The sequence below is a fragment of the Canis lupus genome, chromosome 6 (assembly GCF_048164855.1).
Source record: "Canis lupus baileyi chromosome 6, mCanLup2.hap1, whole genome shotgun sequence".
Taxonomy (NCBI): Eukaryota; Metazoa; Chordata; class Mammalia; order Carnivora; family Canidae; genus Canis; species Canis lupus.
In genome coordinates this window covers 36,320,496-36,338,932 of record NC_132843.1, presented here as the reverse complement: position 1 = coordinate 36,338,932, position 18,437 = coordinate 36,320,496, and the positions used below count along the sequence as shown (strand labels likewise).

General features: G+C 46.5%; 1 protein-coding gene across 1 annotated transcript in view; it reads left to right on the top strand.

Annotated features, from left to right (window-relative positions):
* Window positions 1–508: 508 nt before the first annotated feature.
* Window positions 509–18,437, top strand: part of PSTPIP2 (proline-serine-threonine phosphatase interacting protein 2) — a 62,108-nt gene continuing 44,179 nt past the window's right edge. The window contains exon 1 of the mRNA XM_072829458.1: window positions 509–801. Within this exon, the coding sequence (XP_072685559.1) occupies window positions 769–801 (33 nt within the window). The 5' untranslated portion in view covers window positions 509–768. The remainder of the gene's footprint in view (window positions 802–18,437) is intronic.

The window sequence follows — 18,437 nt, the reverse complement described above, 5'->3', positions numbered from 1 at the left end:
AGTCTGCCCCAGAGCTCCATAGTCCCTCAAAGCTGGGATGGGTCTGCACTGTCCGGGGGTTGTGTATGGCCTGAGGGTGGGAGAGCGCATGGAGCGGAAGGAGGCTCTGGCCTTCTACTGGAGCGGGACTGGTGGAAAGAGGTCTCGGGTCTTGAGGATGGGGAGGAGGTCAGGGTGGAGCTGCGCTCCTGGAGGCCTGGTCAGGACCCCGCTAAGGGACCTACAGTGCAGGGCTCATAGTATCGGTGGCTTTTCCTGGACTTTTCTGCCCAGGGGGGGGCTCGGTAGCGCAGCGGGCGCGTCCGGGGTGGTCCACAGGCCTCGCGGAAGCGTCGCAGCCCCGGGGACGCCGGCGGGCGGGCGGGCTGACAGCCGGGGCCCGCCCCCGCCCCCGCCCCCTGATCCCGCGGGGCCCTGCCCCGCCCCGCTGGGCCCGGCTTCCTCCGCGGGGGCTTCGGTCGGGGGAGGAGGGAGCGCGGAGGCGAGAGGGGAGCCGCATTCGGGAGGCCGCAGGACCGGTTCCTCGCAGTCCCCGGAGGCTTCCCGACAGAGGCGGCGCGGCAGGCTCCGGACTCGCCCTGGGCGGGGCGCGGGCCCGAGGGCGGCGCTCGGGGAGGAGCCGTGGGCGGGGCTTGGGGGCCGGGCCGCCCCCCGCCGTCGGGCTGCGGGGCCGGGGCCGCGTCGCTCGGCCACCGGCCACTCGGCGCCTCCAGCCGCCCCGCTCCGCTCGGCTCCGCTCCGCTCGGCTCGCCCCAGCCGGCGCCGGCCATGACGGGCGCACTGTTCAGGGCCAACTTCTGGGTGAGTGCCCGGGCCCTTTCCGCGCGGCGCGCCCGCGAGCCCCCGGGGTCGCTCGGGTCCCCGGGCGCCCCCCTCCCGGCCGCCCGCCGCGACACCCGGGCCCGGGCCGTGCCCCCCCCCCCCCCCCCCCCCCGGCCTCTGCCGCCGCCTGCCCGGCCCGGCGCTCGCGGGTGGCCCTGCCGCGCCTCCACCCCGCGCCCCGAGCAGAGCAGCCGCCGCGCCCCTGGAGGCCCTTCCCTGGGACCTGCCTGCCGCCGTTTGGCCTCTCGGCTGCCTGGCGCGACCCGGTCCCCCCGCCTGGCGCGGGGGCCTCGCGGCGCAGTTTAGATCCCGCCTGGTGAGGCCCCTTCCTTGAAGCTTCTGAGGTTTGCCCCGGGGGGCTCTGCGCACCTGTAGGCCCCACCTACACCTGTAGGCGTTGTCATTGTGGGGAAAAGTAGGGCAGGAGACCCGCCTTGCGACACTTGGTTCTCAGCTCTCAGCCCACATGTCACCTCTTGAGGGAAGCCTTTTCTGATTGTGCCCAGGAGGCCCTGCTGCTGGCTCACATGTCACACCTTCTGTTCCTTCGTAGCATTCATCAGTTCCCGGTTTGGGGCTGGGGAGAGGCAAGCACCTGAGCGCCTTGGGACAGGGGCCTTCAGGGCTACTGTCTCCTTCAAGCAGGTGCAGGGTGGGTGCTCGCCTAATAGTTGTTGACGGAGTAAGTGGGTCTAGAAAGACGAGGGGTGGGCGACAGGGTGGGAGCGGCAGCCTCCGTCCTCAGAGGGCTCACAGCCACCCACCCAGGGGTGCTTGCAGGAGTGGGTCTGGGCTGGGGCAGAAAGGAGCTCTGGGTTAGGAGTTAGAGGGTGGGGGAAGGTCAGGGGGAGAGAACTTTCTGTTTATACCCCCCCCCAACTTATACTTCCAGAAAGTATCTGAGATCCTGAGAGATATTTTTTGCAAAGGTATCTTTCATCTCTAATTTTCTGTAACACTTTATGTCAAATAATAGAAACTGTAATAGCCGACATGACAGTGCACAGTCTGTGACTAACACAGTTGGTTTTTTAAGATTTATTTTTTAATATTTATTTGGCAGAGAGAAGGAGAGTGTGTGCACGTGGGAAGAGGAAGGGAAAGAGGGAAAGAATCTCAATCAGACTCCACGAACCAGGGCGGGAGGGGGTGGTGGTGTGGGGGCTCAGTCTCAAGACCCTGAGACCATGACCCTAAGATCATGACCTGAGCTGAAATCAAGAGTCAGATGCTTAACCCACCGACTGAGCCAGCCAGGAGACCCAACTAACACCATTCTAAATGCTTCATACACGCAATGACCCTGTGAGGTAGCTTGCTTACTGTCATTTTATAGATGAGAAAACTGAGTGCCAGAGAGGTTAAGCAACATTCCCATGCTGCTAGGGCTGTTAAACAGTGGAGTTGGACTCTCCATGGACCAAATGCTCCATGAATCTCTCCCCCATCCCCAATATTTTATTTATTTATTTTGACAGAGAGAGAGAGAACAAGCTGGAGGAGCTACAGGCAGAAGGAGAGGGAGAAGCAGACTCTCTGCCAAGCAGGGAGCCCGATGTAGGGCTCTATCCCAGGACCCTGGGATCATAACCTGAGCTGAAGGCAGATGCTTAAGTGACTGAGCCCCCCAGGTGCCCCTCCATGAATGTCTTAATGAGGCTGGCACTCAGCAAGATTGTCCCAGCATTGCTCTCTGCATGGCTCCTTTGCTACTCTCAGAGATAGATGGTGGGTCATCATCCAACCCCTTTGTCCGGACATCTTTCTGTTCCAGCTCCAGTTAGGAGCTCATGGAGGGTAGGCGCTGGGTGCCACCATCAGCTGAGCCCCCAGTACTGCCATGGTACCTTGCATATGAGTGCTCAGGAATCAGCCAGACCTGGGGGCAAAGGGGTAGAAGGGAACCTGCTGGAACCTCAGCAGTATCTGGGATGCTTCCAACCACTCAGGGGGCAGGGGAGGCAAGGCTGTGGTGAGCCCAGAGGGGAATAACTTTCATGTTTGAAGGGTGAGAATGTTGTGATTGGACATGGTAGAAAACTTTGGAAACACAAGTGAGTATCAGTTGACTGGATTTATTAAATATTTATGATATGATTTTCTCTATAAGCATTTCTCTCTCTCTCTCTTTAAAGATTTTATGTATTCATTTGAGAGAGAGAGAAAGCATGAGAGGGCAAGGGGGAGGGGGGAGGGAAGAAGGGGCAGAGGGAGAGGGAGAAGCAGACTCTCCACCCAGTGGGGAGCCTGCCTCAGGATTCCATCCCAGGACTTTGAGATCATGACCTGAGCCAAAGGCAGACACTTAACTGACTGAGCCACCCAGGCGTCCCTCTATGAGAAATGAGGATTCCTAATTGAGGTGGCATTTATAGGGGAAAGGCCACGGCCTGGGTTAGAAGGCATATTCCCATGAGGAAGCAAGGTGAGTGTGGGGTGCAGGTTTGGCCTTAAGTTTGTGGAGGAGGAAGGGTCGGGGGTTGGGGTGGGGAAGGAGAGTCCAGCAGAGGCCAAGGACCCTGGGCCAGGAGGAAGGGTCTGTTCCAGGGTGGAGGCCATAGGGAGAGGCAAGGAGGAGATAAGGGACAGGCAGGGTGTAGAGGTCAAAGTCACAGGGCAAGGCAACCAGTTGAAGGTGAGTATTAGAAAGGAGAGATGGAAAAAAAAAATAAAAGAAAGAAAGGAGAGATGGGCTCAGAGGAGGCTGGCTCCCTGTAATGTGAACTGGAGAATGAGGTGAGGGCCACAGAAATAAGGAAGTCAGGAGGAGGAACTGGTTTGTGGAAAGAGAGGGAGGAGGAGGAAGAGGCAGAGGTAATATTAACAATAGTTAACTGCAGGGGTAGCAGTGGCAAGGACTAAGGCCAGCAGCATCCTGAAGCCTTCACCCCTGCCTCTGCTTTTCTTCCTCATTTCCATAAAAAATGGTCCATTAACTGTGTCTGCTCCGTCAGGGTTTAGTACAATGCCAGGCCCAGCACACAGCGAGCACGTGTGTTGTCAGCTATTACTACTATCAGCACGGAGGTGACAGTCACTCCAGGAGAAAGTATAAAAAGATGTGAAGTCCCCAAGGAAGCACCCCTGAAGAATACCTTTGTTTACGCAGGAGGAGAGAGAGGTCAAATAAAGGCAGAGATGTAGGGATGTAACCAGGAAAGGGCTGGCACACACCCTCGGGAAAATGTTCTTTTTTTTTCTTTTCTTTTCTTTTTTTGTGGAAGTTCTATGGTCAGATTGAGTGGATACTCCAGAAAGGGTGTGAGTCAGGACATTCTTCATACATAATTTACTCAAATGCCCCATGGAAATGCTTGTGTAAAGGAACCTTGCTGTGGACCTGTCTGGAAGGGAGTAGATGGCGTTCTTTAGAACCTGGATGGTCCCTAGGAGGTGTTGTTGGCCTGTGGGAAGCACACAGGTTGTTTCTTTCCTACTCTCTTTCCTATGCGGACCTGACCTGTGGTTACGTGGCGCCCGTACGTTACCATGTTAACATTGATGCTACCTGGTCAGAATAAGACAGTGGTGGTGGATGCAGTTTCTAGAAGTTCAGGGAAGCAGCTAGGACACAGTAGAGGGAAACCCCCAGTCTTTGACACCATCAGACAACGTTTTCCAGGTGTGGACAGACACAGGTAGAACCTGTTTCAGAAGAGGTACATGTCCTACCCCCGATCCCCTGGGAGATCCTCACTCAGTCTCCTCATGTGGGTGTGAGGCCTGCACAATGGTCTAGATCCTTATTTTGACCAGGGCTTCCTGATTCTCAAGACTCTTGGTCCAAACCAGCTTCCCTGTCTCTGTGCCTGCCTTGCCCCCCGCTGCATCCTGTACCCGCAGGATACAGAACGGTGGGCCTCTCCGTTCTGCCTGCAGAGCCACCAGGGGAGGTCTTAGGGCCATTTGAATTTGCTCACTGCTCTGCTCTGGACTCACAGCTGTCCCTCTGCTACAAGTCTTGGCCAACATGGAATCTTGTCATTCTGGGGCCTTTCCAGAACTAAGCAGGGACCACATTGGGCTTTGCTCAATGACTTTTTTTTTTTTTTTTTTTTATAGTGACCTACAGCAGTACGGGAAGCTGCTTTTTTCTCTTTTTTTTTCAAGACTATTTATTTTTTCATGAGAGACAAAGAGAAAGAGGCAGAGACACAGGCAGAGGGAGAAGCAGGTTCCATGCAGGGAGCCTGATGTGGGACTTGATTCCAGGACCCGGAGATTACACTCAGAGCTGAAGGCAGACACTCAACCAGTGAGCCACCCATGTGCCCCCAATTCCTTTTTTCTTGTTTTATTTTCATACAAATTTAATGAGAGGCATGGGACCTATCTATAAGGAAATTTTAAAAATTCCTGCTTTTCTCAACATCATTATGCAGACACTCATACTCTTCTAGTAGTTACCATCACTTTACAAAATAATATGATCACACTGCTTTTTCTTGATAGAGCAGTTTTAAAATTATCTATTGACTTACTGCTGTATTTGAGGATTTATTTATTTGTTTGTTCTTGTATTTGAGGATTTAGTTCCTCACCTCTATTTCCCTGTAAAAATATATCACTAATTTTAACTTTTTATGTAGAAACAATTTTAAAGTTACAGAAATCTCGAGAGTATAAAGAATTTACATATACCCTTCCCTCAGATTCCTCAGTTTTAAACCCCATCTTTCTCTTGGTAGATATACACATTTTCCCTGAGCCACTGAAAATAAATATCACTATTTAGATTGTGGAGCATATAGAGATTGTTTACCTAAAAGCTAAGTATTATACTATGTTTAAATCTCCATTCATGTTTTTCCTGGACTTTATAATTACCTTTCTTTTGGGGGGGCGGGGGGAGAGGGAATTACTCTTCTTTATCAGAGACTTTTTTTTTCATGCTCAAGCCTTCAGGAGTTTTGTATCTTGTATTATTTTTTTATCTTGCGTTATTATTTTTTTCACAAATAAGCAAATTTGTTCACAGATTGGATTTGCAGGGTGAATGCAGAGTTCAGAGCTTGGTGTCCCAGATACCCATTATGCAAAGGCCTAAAAGTATAACATGCATATAAATAAATACATGTAATTAAAATTTATTCTACAGTAAAAAAGATTTAGTGAAGCAAAGCTTGGTATAAATGTGTATGGAGGCATGCTAATTTCTGGATTTTTTTTTTTTTTTTTTTTTTTTTTTTTTTTGTGAAACATCTATAGATTTTATCAGCTAGTCAAAGCAAAATAATGGTTATATCCAAAATACAGAATATCCAAAGCTGCTCTATTTGTACAACTAATTGATAATTTTGTAATTGATTTTTGTAACTATTATTTACTAACTCCTAAATGTAATCAGGATGTCTAGTTGTGTACATATTTTGTTACAAAATAAATATCATCTAAATTTCAATATTAATGAAAAGCTCATCCTGAGTTGGAAATGGTAGACATTGTTTTTTCTTTACCTGTACTAGAAACCTCCTACTTTAACAAAAAGAAGAGCTTTAAATAAGAGAAGCTGTTGGCTAGCTTCATTCTATGAGGCTTCATAGTCGTCATTTTTAAAGACATCAAACCATTAAAAATTTCCAACTAAATAAATGAAGATGCTTTAAGTTGATGAAGCAATATATTAATATATTGTTGCCAGGAATTTGTGGTGTTGGTTGTTGCCAGGAGTTTTAAAACTCATATATTGTGAAAATCCGTGAAGATTGTAGAACCATACCACTCACTCTAGAAAAGTCAGGCAACAGGAAAACTAGGTATTTTCAATGCGGCTGTGAATCTTACAACCTGCCGACAAGGGCTTCATCACTTGCCTCAGATCATGGGCTTCCTGTTTCCCAAACAGTATGTATGTGAGCAAAGGAGGAGAATCAGACTTCTCAAAGTCACAGTAGACTGGTGGCTTGTTTGTTTAAACCTACTTTCTGGGGTTAACTCTTACTTTGCATTTTTGGGCTGAAGATTAGCCAGGAGTCAATAGGACTCCTGTTGTCAATAGGCAACATCTTTTTTTTTTTTTTAATTTTTTTATTTATTTATGATAGTCACAGAGAGAGAGAGAGAGAGAGAGAGGCAGAGACACAGGCAGAGGGAGAAGCAGGCTCCATGCACCGGGAGCTTGATGTGGGATTCGATCCCGGGTCTCCAGGATCGCGCCCTGGGCCAAAGGCAGGCGCTAAACCGCTGCGCCACCCAGGGATCCCTTTTTTTTTTTTTTTTAAGATTTTATTTATTTACTTGAGAGAGAGAGAGCACAGAGGGAGAGAGAGAAGCAGGCTCCCTATTAAGCAGGTAGCCTAACGTGGGAGTTGATCCTAGGACACTGGGATCATGACCTGAGCCAAAGGCAAATGCTTAACCAGCTGAGCCACCCAGGCGCCCCTCAACATATCTGATAGAGGTTTTTTTCTTCATGAGAATAGGAAAGCTTTTCCCCAGTGGGCCCTAATACCCCCATCTTAAACTCCTTGTACTATTTGTATGTATAAAGAGGCTCAGGATAGCACAGGGCAATCTTAAACCCCAGTGTGCAAATCCATAATAACTCATCATTTTCTATCTTTGTGGACTATTATCTAGTGTCAAAACTCACTGGTCAAATATGGCTGTTTCATTAGCATTGACTAGGTCACACAGGATTGCATTTCATAGATTAGAAACCAGTTGAAGATTTCTTATTTATTTATTTATTATTTATTTTTAAAGGTTTTATTTATTTATTCATGAGAGAGAGAGAGAGAGAGAGGCAGAGACACAGGCAGAGGGAGAAGCAGGCTCCATGCAGAGAGCCCAATGGGAGACTCGATCCTGGGACTCCAGGATCACGCCCTGGGCCAAAGGCAAATACTCAACTGCTAAGCCACCCAGGCATCCCAAGACTTCTTTTTTAAAAACAGAAATGATCACAGCTAACTATTTTTGAGACTAAAATAAAAGAGTATTCTTAGATATTTAAATGCACTATTTACCTACTATTCTTAAAACAAAAAAAAAGGTTGTAATGATCTTAAATATTTTTTTCACAGATGACCTTTCATTCTTTACACATATTACTATTTATGGGAGTGGGTTACAGTTTTTCAAGTACTTTTATAACCCCCCAAGTGTGATATTAAAAGCTCCACCTAGGGATCCCTGGGTGGCGCAGCGGTTTAGCGCCTGCCTTTGGCCCTGGGTACGATCCTGGAGACCCAGGATCGAATCCCACGTCGGGCTCCCGGTGCATGGAGCCTGCTTCTCCCTCTGCCTGTGTCTCTGCCTCTCTCTCTCTCTCTCTCTTTGTGTGACTATCATAAATAAATAAAAAAAATTAAAAAAAAAAAAAAAATAAAAGCTCCACCTATCTCAATGATATCACTGTTTTCACAACTATATTGTAGCAGAGAGAGAGAAAAAAATAAAGACCAAGAAAAGTTGTGATAGCAGCAGAATGCTGGCCCCTGCCTCATACCCACAAAGTTCACTCTATAAACCACAGCCTCACAAAACTACTTGCTATACCCCAAGGGGCTGAGGGAAGAGGGTGGGGAGATAGATGTTCCCTTAGCCCCACCCGCAGGACTTTGCATTGACCTCTGCTCCTGCCACTAGGTGTTGGTTAGGAGACCTTCTGAAAGTCCGTTCTTCTAGCAGGATACTCATCACTCTGTGTTGAGTCACCTGTTTCTTTGCCTGTCTTTCTTACAAGGCTATGGTCACCTTCTATCTCCTTCACCTCAGTGTCCCTAGAGCTTGACACAGTTCTGAGAACACAGTATGTGCTCAATAAATATTTAACACATGAAGAAATGAACATGGAAGTCTCACCTACTTGATCCAAAAAGAGGCACCCATTGCCCTTGACTCCCACACATGCTTTACATGTATGTACTATTCAGGGGCCACGCAGACAAATTCCACATGTTTAACTAGTCATGTTACCTTTTCTTTTTTCTTAGTCTGATGCCATATTTTATGTATTATGGCAAAATATCTATCATGTAAAATTTGCCATCTTTTTTTTTTTAAGATTTTATTTATTTTATTATTAGAGACAGAGCGGAGGGGAGGGAAAGGCAGAGACATAGGCAGAGGGAGAAGCAAGTTCCCTGCAGGGAGCCTGATGAAGGACTCAATCCCAAGACCCCAGGATCACGCCCTGAGCCAAAGGCAGACGCTCAACCGCTGAGCCACCCAGGCAGCCCTGCCCACTCTGTTTTGATGATCTTGTTCCAGTTTCTTGTTTCCTACTCCATTACGAAGCCAGACACCAACCGGTGAAAGCTCATTTACTTTCTGTCTAAATAAGATTAGGTTTGGGATGAGTAACAGAAAACCCAAAACAAGGGTGGCCTAACAAGGATAGTGTATATTTCTATCTCACATACACAAAGTCCCCAGATGGTCTTCCTGGAGCTGGCATGGCCCCTCATAGCATCAGGACCCACATTCCTGCCTGCTTACTTCAGAGGTACCTGGTTCAGTGCCTGGCACATAATGGATTTGATGTAGGCACGCTGGGTCTGAAGATCCAGAGGGGGTCACCCCAGACCAGCTAAGAGGGTCATTGGCTTTTTGCAGGATAGAAAGGCACCTGGCTGGCTCAGTTGGAAAAGCATGTAACTCTTGATCTCAGGATTGTGGATTCGAGCTCCATGTTGGGTGTAGAGATTACTAAAATAATAATAATAATAATAATAAACTTCAGGAAAACAAAATAAGGGACACCTGGGTGGCTCAGGTCATGATCCTGGGGCCCTGGGATTGAGTCCCATTTATTTATTAACTAGAGACAGAGAGAGGCAGAGACACAGCAGAGGGAGAAGCAGACTCCACTCAGGGAGCCTGACGTGGGACTCGATTCCGGGTCTCCAGGATCATTCCCTGGACTGAAGGCAGCACTAAACTGCTGAGCCACTGGGGCTGCCCAATAAATAAAATCTTTAAAAAAAAAGATGCAAAGTGAAATATCGAACATGTGTAAACAGGACCTAGCAGAGAAACAGCAGAGATGGAAGCTTTCTAAAAATTCCAGTTTCCCTGTATCAGATTCACAGGACTGTCTGTTGAATGGCTAAAAGGAGCATTCATTTACAGGACGACATTTAAAAACTTTTGACAAACATACAAAGTGATTTTCTAGAAGGCAGATGTATTCCCAGTGTCCCCAATAATATCCAAAAGGACCAGCTTTGCTACATCGGACATGGTAGATGTGGTTTCTTCTGGCTCATTTAATAAGCAAAAACAGGTGCCTCATTAAACTCACATTTGTGTTTTTATCACCAGGGAGGGTGAACATTTGTTTATTTTCTTGTTCTGTTTTGTCTTTTAAACATGGTTCTGCTTCTTTCCTTGCACTTAAATTATGAATTTACATGTGTTTTAGGAAATGATATAGTCTTTGTCATTTACTACAAATATTTGAATGCACATTCTTGTGTCTACATATGTGTGTTGTGTATATAATTTGCATGTTCTAGCATCAGTAGATACAGTGTGGTAGTGAAGGGCAGTCTGCAGCCCATCGGGCTTCTGTGTTGGACATTCCTGACTTGCAATCACAGCTCTGCTCCTTTTAAACTGAGGGATGTTATATTCCCTTGTTCAAATCACTCCACTTTCCTGGGCTTAGTATCCTCATCTGTAACATGATAATTGCACTTAAAATGTGTATATATTTTGAAAATGCTGTATATAGTCAAGTGTGTGGAGCTAATCTTTTGTTTATATCTATTACACACCAATGTTTAAAAACTTGTCCTTGGGCAGCCCGGGTGGCTCAGAGGATTAGCGCCGCCTTCGGCCTGGGGTGTGATCCTGGAGACCGGGGATCAAGTCCCATGTCGGGCTCCCTGCATGGAGCTTGCTTCTCCCTGTGCCTCTCTCTCTGTCTCTCATGAATAAATAAATAAATCTTAAAAAAAGAAAAAAACTTGTCCCTCTGCTGGAAGCTTGATAAACATTCAATTATTTTTGTCTGAGCTTTTCTTTCTTTCTTTCTTTCTTTCTTTTTTTTTTTTTTAAAGATTTTATTTATTTGTTCATGAGAGACACACAGAGAGAGGTAGAGACACAGGTAGAGGGAGAAGCAGGCTCCCTGAGGGGAGCCTAATGTGGAACTTGATCCTAGGATCTGGGGATCACAACCTAAGCCAAAGGCAGACGCACAACCACTGAGGAACCCAGGTGTCCCCTCTGAGCTTTTCTACGGTGAAAGTTTTACTCAATATTTAATCATCTTTCTGAATGAGTCCCAGGTGTTCTGACATTTGTAGAAGCCAGAGATCTGGATGGACCTCTAAAGGCAGGAGAAGATGTCATGACCCCTGCCCTCAGCGGGCCTGTGCTCTCGTAAGGGGGCAAACACGTATGTCTGACCCTGATTGGAAGTAGGCTGGTCTACTCTCCTCACGCCAAATGGTGTGGGTTAGCAGAGTAGGATTATAGGATGGGTCCAGCTGGGTGGGTACAATGGGCACCAGTCCCTAAAAAGGACTAAGATAGCACGGGGCACATGATAAGATGGGGAAATCTGTTTCTAGAAGCACCTCAAGGGAGGGTAAGGCTTGCCCTGGGGCTGCAAGGAATGCTTGAATAAGCTGCTTAGGATCCAGGAACCTAGACTCCACCCATCCTGGCCGATTCTGTCTTGAATGAGAACAGTGGATAGTTTGATGCCCTCTGAGGGCCCAGAGCCTGGTTTCAGGCTTCGTTGTGCTGGGTGATGGGTGCAAACTGGAACACTGGGGGAACAGTCGCTGTGATCTCCCCTCTCCACTCTTTTCTTGTGGTGCTGATTTGATTCTGCTCCAATTTGAACACTAGTTTATCTGTTTGAAGAACAGATGCTTAAAGTGACAGATTATAAATGGCCACAAATGTCTGCCAGCCCTAGAAATACAGTTCCTTTACTGCTCCAGGCCCTGGTTGCCCCGCCTCTTGGATCTGCTCTGAGGATACAAACACCGACACTAAGCTTTCTCCATCTTGAGATGGCCAGGTCCTGAACAAGGGGTCCCGAAAGGCTTTAAACTCTCTGGAATACAAAGTATTTCCTTAGGCCTTTGTCGGCACTTCTGCTAAAGGCCAGATCTGGAGATCTGGAAAACTGACCGGTACTGTGGGCTGTCCCCAGCTTAGGCTTCCTTGTCTACCTGTCCTATGTAAGCACTCTCCTGACCTGTTTCATCATGTTTCCTGTGGAATTCCTGCCAGAAGAGTGGTCGGTTGGCTTTGATTCTGACCCCAGCCACTGCTCAGGGCTACTGTCTTGGCCAGCAGGCTTCTCATTGGTCAACTCCAGCTGGCTCGGCCCTTTGCAGGCAGCGTGGGTGGACACTGTGGTGTTCCTCCCAGGTGTCTTTAGCTCTGAGTCAAAGGGAGCAAATGTGATGCAAATCGAGGCATCTACTCTTGAGCCACGTGATCCCTTCTGCAGAAACGAAAAAAGGCACCAGGGCCCAAGGGCTCAGCAAGCTAGAAGCCTGTCTGCTCTCCAGGGCACAGAAATAAGTCCTGTGGACAGGGTTTCAGATGGGGGAAGCGGGGAGCCTGGGAAGACCTGGGGGTCCATGAGAGGCTGAGAGTACAGGACTGCAGCTATTCAGATGGAATTGTGGTTGACTGGGTGAGAATAGGAAGTGGGGAGGGACAGGCCACCAGCTAAGGGCAGCCACAGTCCTCCCACCCATGGCTACATATCATTTGGGGTCTGCACCCCACTCTACCTCAGATGAGGTGAGGGACTTGCCTGAAGCCACCCAACTAACCACTCTAGGCTTGAGCTTCCTGTTTTGCAATGAGAACAATACTATCTGGCCAGCCTAAAACTAGGCCCATTCTGTGGCTCAGATGATAAAATAGATTATAGTCTTGTGAAACAGGAGGAACTGTCAGTAATGCATGTTATGTCAATAGTGTAGTGGTTTCTTTGCACTCAATTTTTAAAGTTATGAGAATGAGGGGATCCCTGGGTGGCTCAGCGGTTTAGCTCCTGCCTTTGGCCCAGGGCGCGATCCTGGAGTCCCGGGATCGAGTCCCACGTCAGGCTACCTGCATGGAGCCTGCTTCTCCCTCTGCCTGTGTTTCTGCCTTCTCTCTCTTTCTCTGTGTCTCTCATGAATAAATAAATCTTAAAAAAAATAAAAATAAAAAAATAAAGTTATGAGAATGAATGAAAATGATGAGTGGAAATAACTTTGAAAAATGTAAGGAATTGTTAGAACAAGTGAAATATAGTCCCTGACCCCTAAAAATTGTGATTTAACACAAGCAGCAGGAGAGGTATTTATATTATTAAATTAAAAAAAAGTTACGACCAGTTTGTAAAATAAGATTTCCTCATTTGTATTTAAAAAAATATGAAGACATAGTGGCATGTCAATAGGAAAATACCTGGGGGTTGTACAGCAAAATGTTAACTATTATTTTTTCTGGGATTTCATGTGATATGAAAAAAGTAATTTTCTTTTGGTTTATCTATAGTTTTCCATTTTTTTCTACAATAAAATAAGTATAACTTTTATTTATTTTTTAGAAAGATTTTATTTATTCATGAGAGACACACAGAGAGAGGCAGAGACACAGGAGGAGGGAAAAGCAGGCTCCCTGCAGGGAGCCCGATGCAGGACTCCGGGATCACGCCCTGAGCCAAAGGCAGACAGATGCTCAGCCGCTGAGCCACCGAGGCGTCCGTACATGGATTTTTTTTTTTATAAATTTTTATTTATTTATGATAGTCACACAGAGAGAGAGAGAGGCAGAGACACAGGCAGAGGGAGAGGGAGAAGCAGGCTCCATGCACCGGGAGCCCGACGTGGGATTCGATCCCGCGTCTCCAGGATCGCGCCCTGGGCCAAAGGCAGGCGCCAAACCGCTGCACCACCCAGGGATCCCCGTACATGGATTTTTTATAGTGCAGTGCTATAAATGTATTTTCTTTCTTATGATTTTCTTAATAACATTTTCTTTTCTCCAGCTTACTTTATTGTAAGGATATAGTGTATATAATATTTATATATATACACAAAATATGTGCTAATTGACTGTTTATGTTATTGGTAAGACTTCAGATCAACAGTTGGCTATTAGTCATTAAAATTTTGGGGAATCCAAAGTTATACTTGGATTTTCTACTGTGTAGGGTAGGAGGGTGGTGAGATTGGGGGGTGGGAGTGTCATCATCCCTGACACCCCCCACCCCGTGTTATTCAAGGCCAACTGTGTAGTAAAAAAACTGAGACTATCAAAGACCCTCCTTCAGCACCTCAGATCCCAATTTTCAGGGATAAATTATCAGGTTACTTTCTAGGGGATTTTCCAAGTGTACCTGACACACGTACTCATATAGATTGTCCATGTTCTTGTTGAAAAAGCACGCTAATGATTGTGGTAGGGAACAGTTAGTTATAAAGCTGTCCTTCCCCTCAACACTTTTGTATTTTTTAAAAGCAAATAAGTGGAAGTTATCTCTGTTTTTCAAGATGATCTGTGACCTGGTTTTTCTTTTTTTGCCAATATGTTCATTGTAGAATAATCAAATATTCTGTAAATCAAAAAGTTTTCAGTGCTCCCCCCATAAGATATGTACTGGTTAAGTCATTTGCACCTTAATGTGACCAATGGAGGTCCTTGAATGGAGGGAGGGAGGGAGGAATGCAGGACCAGGACCAGACTTGCCTTGGGCATAAAATTTGAAGGTGTGCACCCCCAAAGCCCAAAAAACTCTCAGTAATCAAGATAAATAATTCTTCAATGTAACATATATATTTATTATATATATTTAACATGCATATTAAATAATATCTGTAATATACTATATTGTATAGTTATAATATCAATAAATAATAACAATTTATAATAATTTATATAAATACAATTTATAGAATTTATTTATTTAAGATTTTATTTATTGAGGCACCTGGGTGGCTCAAGTTAAGCTTCCAACTCGTGACTTCAGTTGGCTCAGGTCATGATCGCTTGGATCGTGGGATTGAGCCCTGCCTCAGGCTTTGTGCTCAGTGCAAAGTCAGTTTGGGATTTTCTGCCTCTCTGTCTCCCTCTGGCCTCCTTCTGCTCTCTCTCTCAAATATATATATATATATTTATATATATAAGATATATATTTATATATAAAAGATTATAAAAATATTTTATTTATTTATTTTTTAGAGCCGGGGGTGGGCAGAAGGAGAGAGAGAATCCCGAACAGGCTCTCTGCCCAGCTTGGAGCTGGATGCAGGGCCAAATCTTACAGCCCTGACATCATGACCTGAACTAAACCAAGAGTCAGACATTTAACTGACTGAGCCACTCAGGTGCCCCTTAATATTTGATTTTTAAGTAATCTACACCCCCAACATGGAGCTCAAACCCACAACCCTGAGATCAAGAGTTGCACGCTTCACCGACTGAGCCAGTCAGGTGTCTCCTTTAACGTGATATTTTTAAAAATCACAATTAATGCAAAAATCCCATGAATAACAAAATTTAACCATTCTAAAGAAAGGATTTGCATGGCCTTGCCTCTCTTGCCTCACCCTAGCCTGGTTCTTGGGGGCAGGATCTTTGGGAATGATGAGCACTTTGGGGAAGGGTTGTTCATAGCAGAAGGGAGGGCCTGGGTCCCTTCTGGGCAGGGAGAGATGGGAGGGAGGGGCTGGGAGAAAACCCCTGGGCATCCTCTTTGCCCCAGGGAGTCCTTGCAAATTCCCTGACCAACTACAGTTCCTAACTTGCTGAAGAACCACCTGGACAATAAAAAATGGGCCCAGCCCAGCCTCGAGATTCTCACCATCCCAGTTCCTCCAGGGCCGCTGGAGCTGTGGGTTCACAGGCTGAGCGGGGATGGGGGGATGAGGCTGACCACAGAGCACATCTCTGCTGCAGAGAGAGAAGACAAAATGGAAGGTGTGTGCCTGGGGCTCCTAGAGCAGCCTCGCTGGTGAGGAAGCCCATCTAAGGCTCAGCTAGGTACTTCGCCAATGAGAAGGTGCAGGTTTTCCCCTAGTAGTGGGAATTCATTTATCACCCTGCTTTCTCCACCTTTTGGCCTTGTCTTTTTAAAAAACTGATCTTTCCAACTCATAAATGAGCGTTTTTAAACCAAAAATATTGTAAAAATGTGGAAAATGTTCAACCTCACTAATAATTAAAAAGCCAAATTGAGATAGCACTGGGATTACATTTTTTCACCTATCAAACTTAGCAAGTTGAAAAAAATATATACATCAAGTACAGGGGCACCTGGTTGGCTCAGGTGTAGAGCATGGGATGATTGATCTCTGGGTTGTGAGTTCAAGCCCCATGTTGGGTGGAGAGATTACTTAAACAGAAAACAAAAAGCCCTTCTAGATCAAGTGCAGTGCCTCCCTGTGAGGCAGGTGCCATGAAAGAGGCACTCTCAGTCATTGTGGGTGACAGGGGACCCCAGCAAAGTTATTTGGAAAAGGATTTGGTTGCATGTGTTATTGGCCTTAACAATCATAGGCTTTCCCATGCTAATTTCTCTCCTAGCAATCAAGCTTAAGGAAATATTCCAGATATGAAAAAAGTTCTTCTGCAGAAAGGTGTGCACTGCAGTATTATTTCTACTAATTGCAAGTTTGGACTAGTCTGGGGACAGTTAAGTACTGATTTTATCCTGTGACAGAGTGGCCAGCAGAAGGCATGGGTTCAGGCATCCCATGCAGGTGTGCCAAGGTTCAGAGGAAGAAAGGGAAAGAAAGTCAGCTTCAAAGAGCCATCTGGGGACGCCTGGTGGGTGGCTCAGCGGTTGGGTGTCTGCCTCAGCTCAAGGCGTGATCCCGGAGTCCCGGGATAGGTCCCACATCCAGCTCCCTGCATGGAGCCTGTTTCTCCCTCTGCCTATGTGTCTGCCTCTCCCTCTCTGTGTCTCTCGTGAATACAACAAACAAAAAAACAAAGAGCCATCTGCCTGATGGCCCTACCCCTAGAGAGAGCTTGTTCTAGGACCATTGACCCCAAACTACCTTCCATTTTATGGCTGCCAAACTTTTTATTTCCCATTCTCCTGTACTACCATCCGCTAGGATCCCAAGGTTTACTCAATAGACCAAATTTTTTGAAAAAATTATTTAAACAAAAAACACTTGCATCCCTGCTTTTCCACTGGAAAACTCCTCCTCAAAGGAATGCCCCCTTCTATGAGGCCTTATCTTACCAGTACTGAAAATGCAGCACCTTTACCAGGCCCCACAGGGATATCTGCACTTCTGTTGCAAGGTATTAGCCTCAGGGGCCAGTGGCACAGGCTTTAGCACTAGGGGGCCTTGGCTTTGAATACCTGCCCAGCTATGCTATTGCTGTGTGACTTTGGGACACCTCTGAGTATCTTTGTTCACATCTGTAACATCTGGATGATGATACCTGTTAGGGTCGAGGTCAGAAGTCTTGCCTTTATTGACTGTTTACCAAGTTCCTACTCTGGGCTGGGCATGATACCAGATTTGAGGAACTTATATTCTAGTGCGTGAGACCCACCATGGCCAAATAAATATACTATACCATTAAGAGACAGCAGTGAAGGAAAAAGAGTGTCTGAGCTTCCTGTGGCAGCTGTAACAAGTTTGTTCAAACCTAGTGGCTAGGGCAGCCCGGGTGGCTCAGGAGTTTAGCATCGCCTTCAGCCCAGGGTGTGATCCTGGAGACTGGGGATCGAGTCCCACATCAGGCTCCCTGCATGGAGTCTGCTTCTCCCTCTGCCTGTGTCTGTTTCTCTCTCTCTCTCTCTCTCTCTCTCTCTCTCACACACACACACACACACGAATAAATAAATAAAATCTTAAAAAAAAAGAAAGAAAAAAAAACTGGTGGCTAAAACCAATACAAACATATTGTCTTACTGTTCTGGATGTCAGAAGTCTCATTGGGCTAAAGTTAAGGTGCCTGCAAGGCTGTATTCCCTCTGGGGGCTCCTGGGGTGAATCCTTTCCTTGTCATTTCCTGCTTCTAGAGACTGCCCGCATTTCTTGGCTAGTTGCCCTCCTTTATCTTCAAAGCCATCATTCACATTACTCTGTTTCTCTCTTTAAGGGCTCTTGCGATTGGGGTGCCTGGGTGGCTCAGCTGGTTGAGTGTCTGCCTTCTGCTCAGGTCATGATTCCAGAGTCCTGGGATCTAGCCCCACATCGGGCTCCCTACTCTGCAGAGAGCCTATTTCTCCCTCTCCCACTGCTGCTGTTCCCTCTGCTTGTGTGCGTGTTCTCTCTCTCTCTCTCTCTCTCTCTCTCTCTCTCTGTCAAATAAATAAATAAAATCTTTAAAAAAGAGAGAGACTCCTATAATTGACATTGAGTCCTCCTGGAGAATCCAGGATAATCTCTCTATTTCAGAGCCGTTAATCACATCTGTGAAGTCCCTTTTGCCACATAGGTAACATATTTACAAGTTCCAGAGGTTATGACCCGGGCATCTTTGGAGAGGGAACATAGGGTGATTAACATAGTCACTCCATGTGTTTGGGGGTGGGCAGAGTGATCACTGGGGGCTTCTCTGAAAAGATGACATTTGACCTGAGATGTGAAAGGTAAGGTCCAGTCTGCCTTCCAGAGAGCTGGGGGAAGAGAAGAAAAAAACAGCAAGGCTGGAAAGGGCCTGGTGTGGTTTGAGGAACA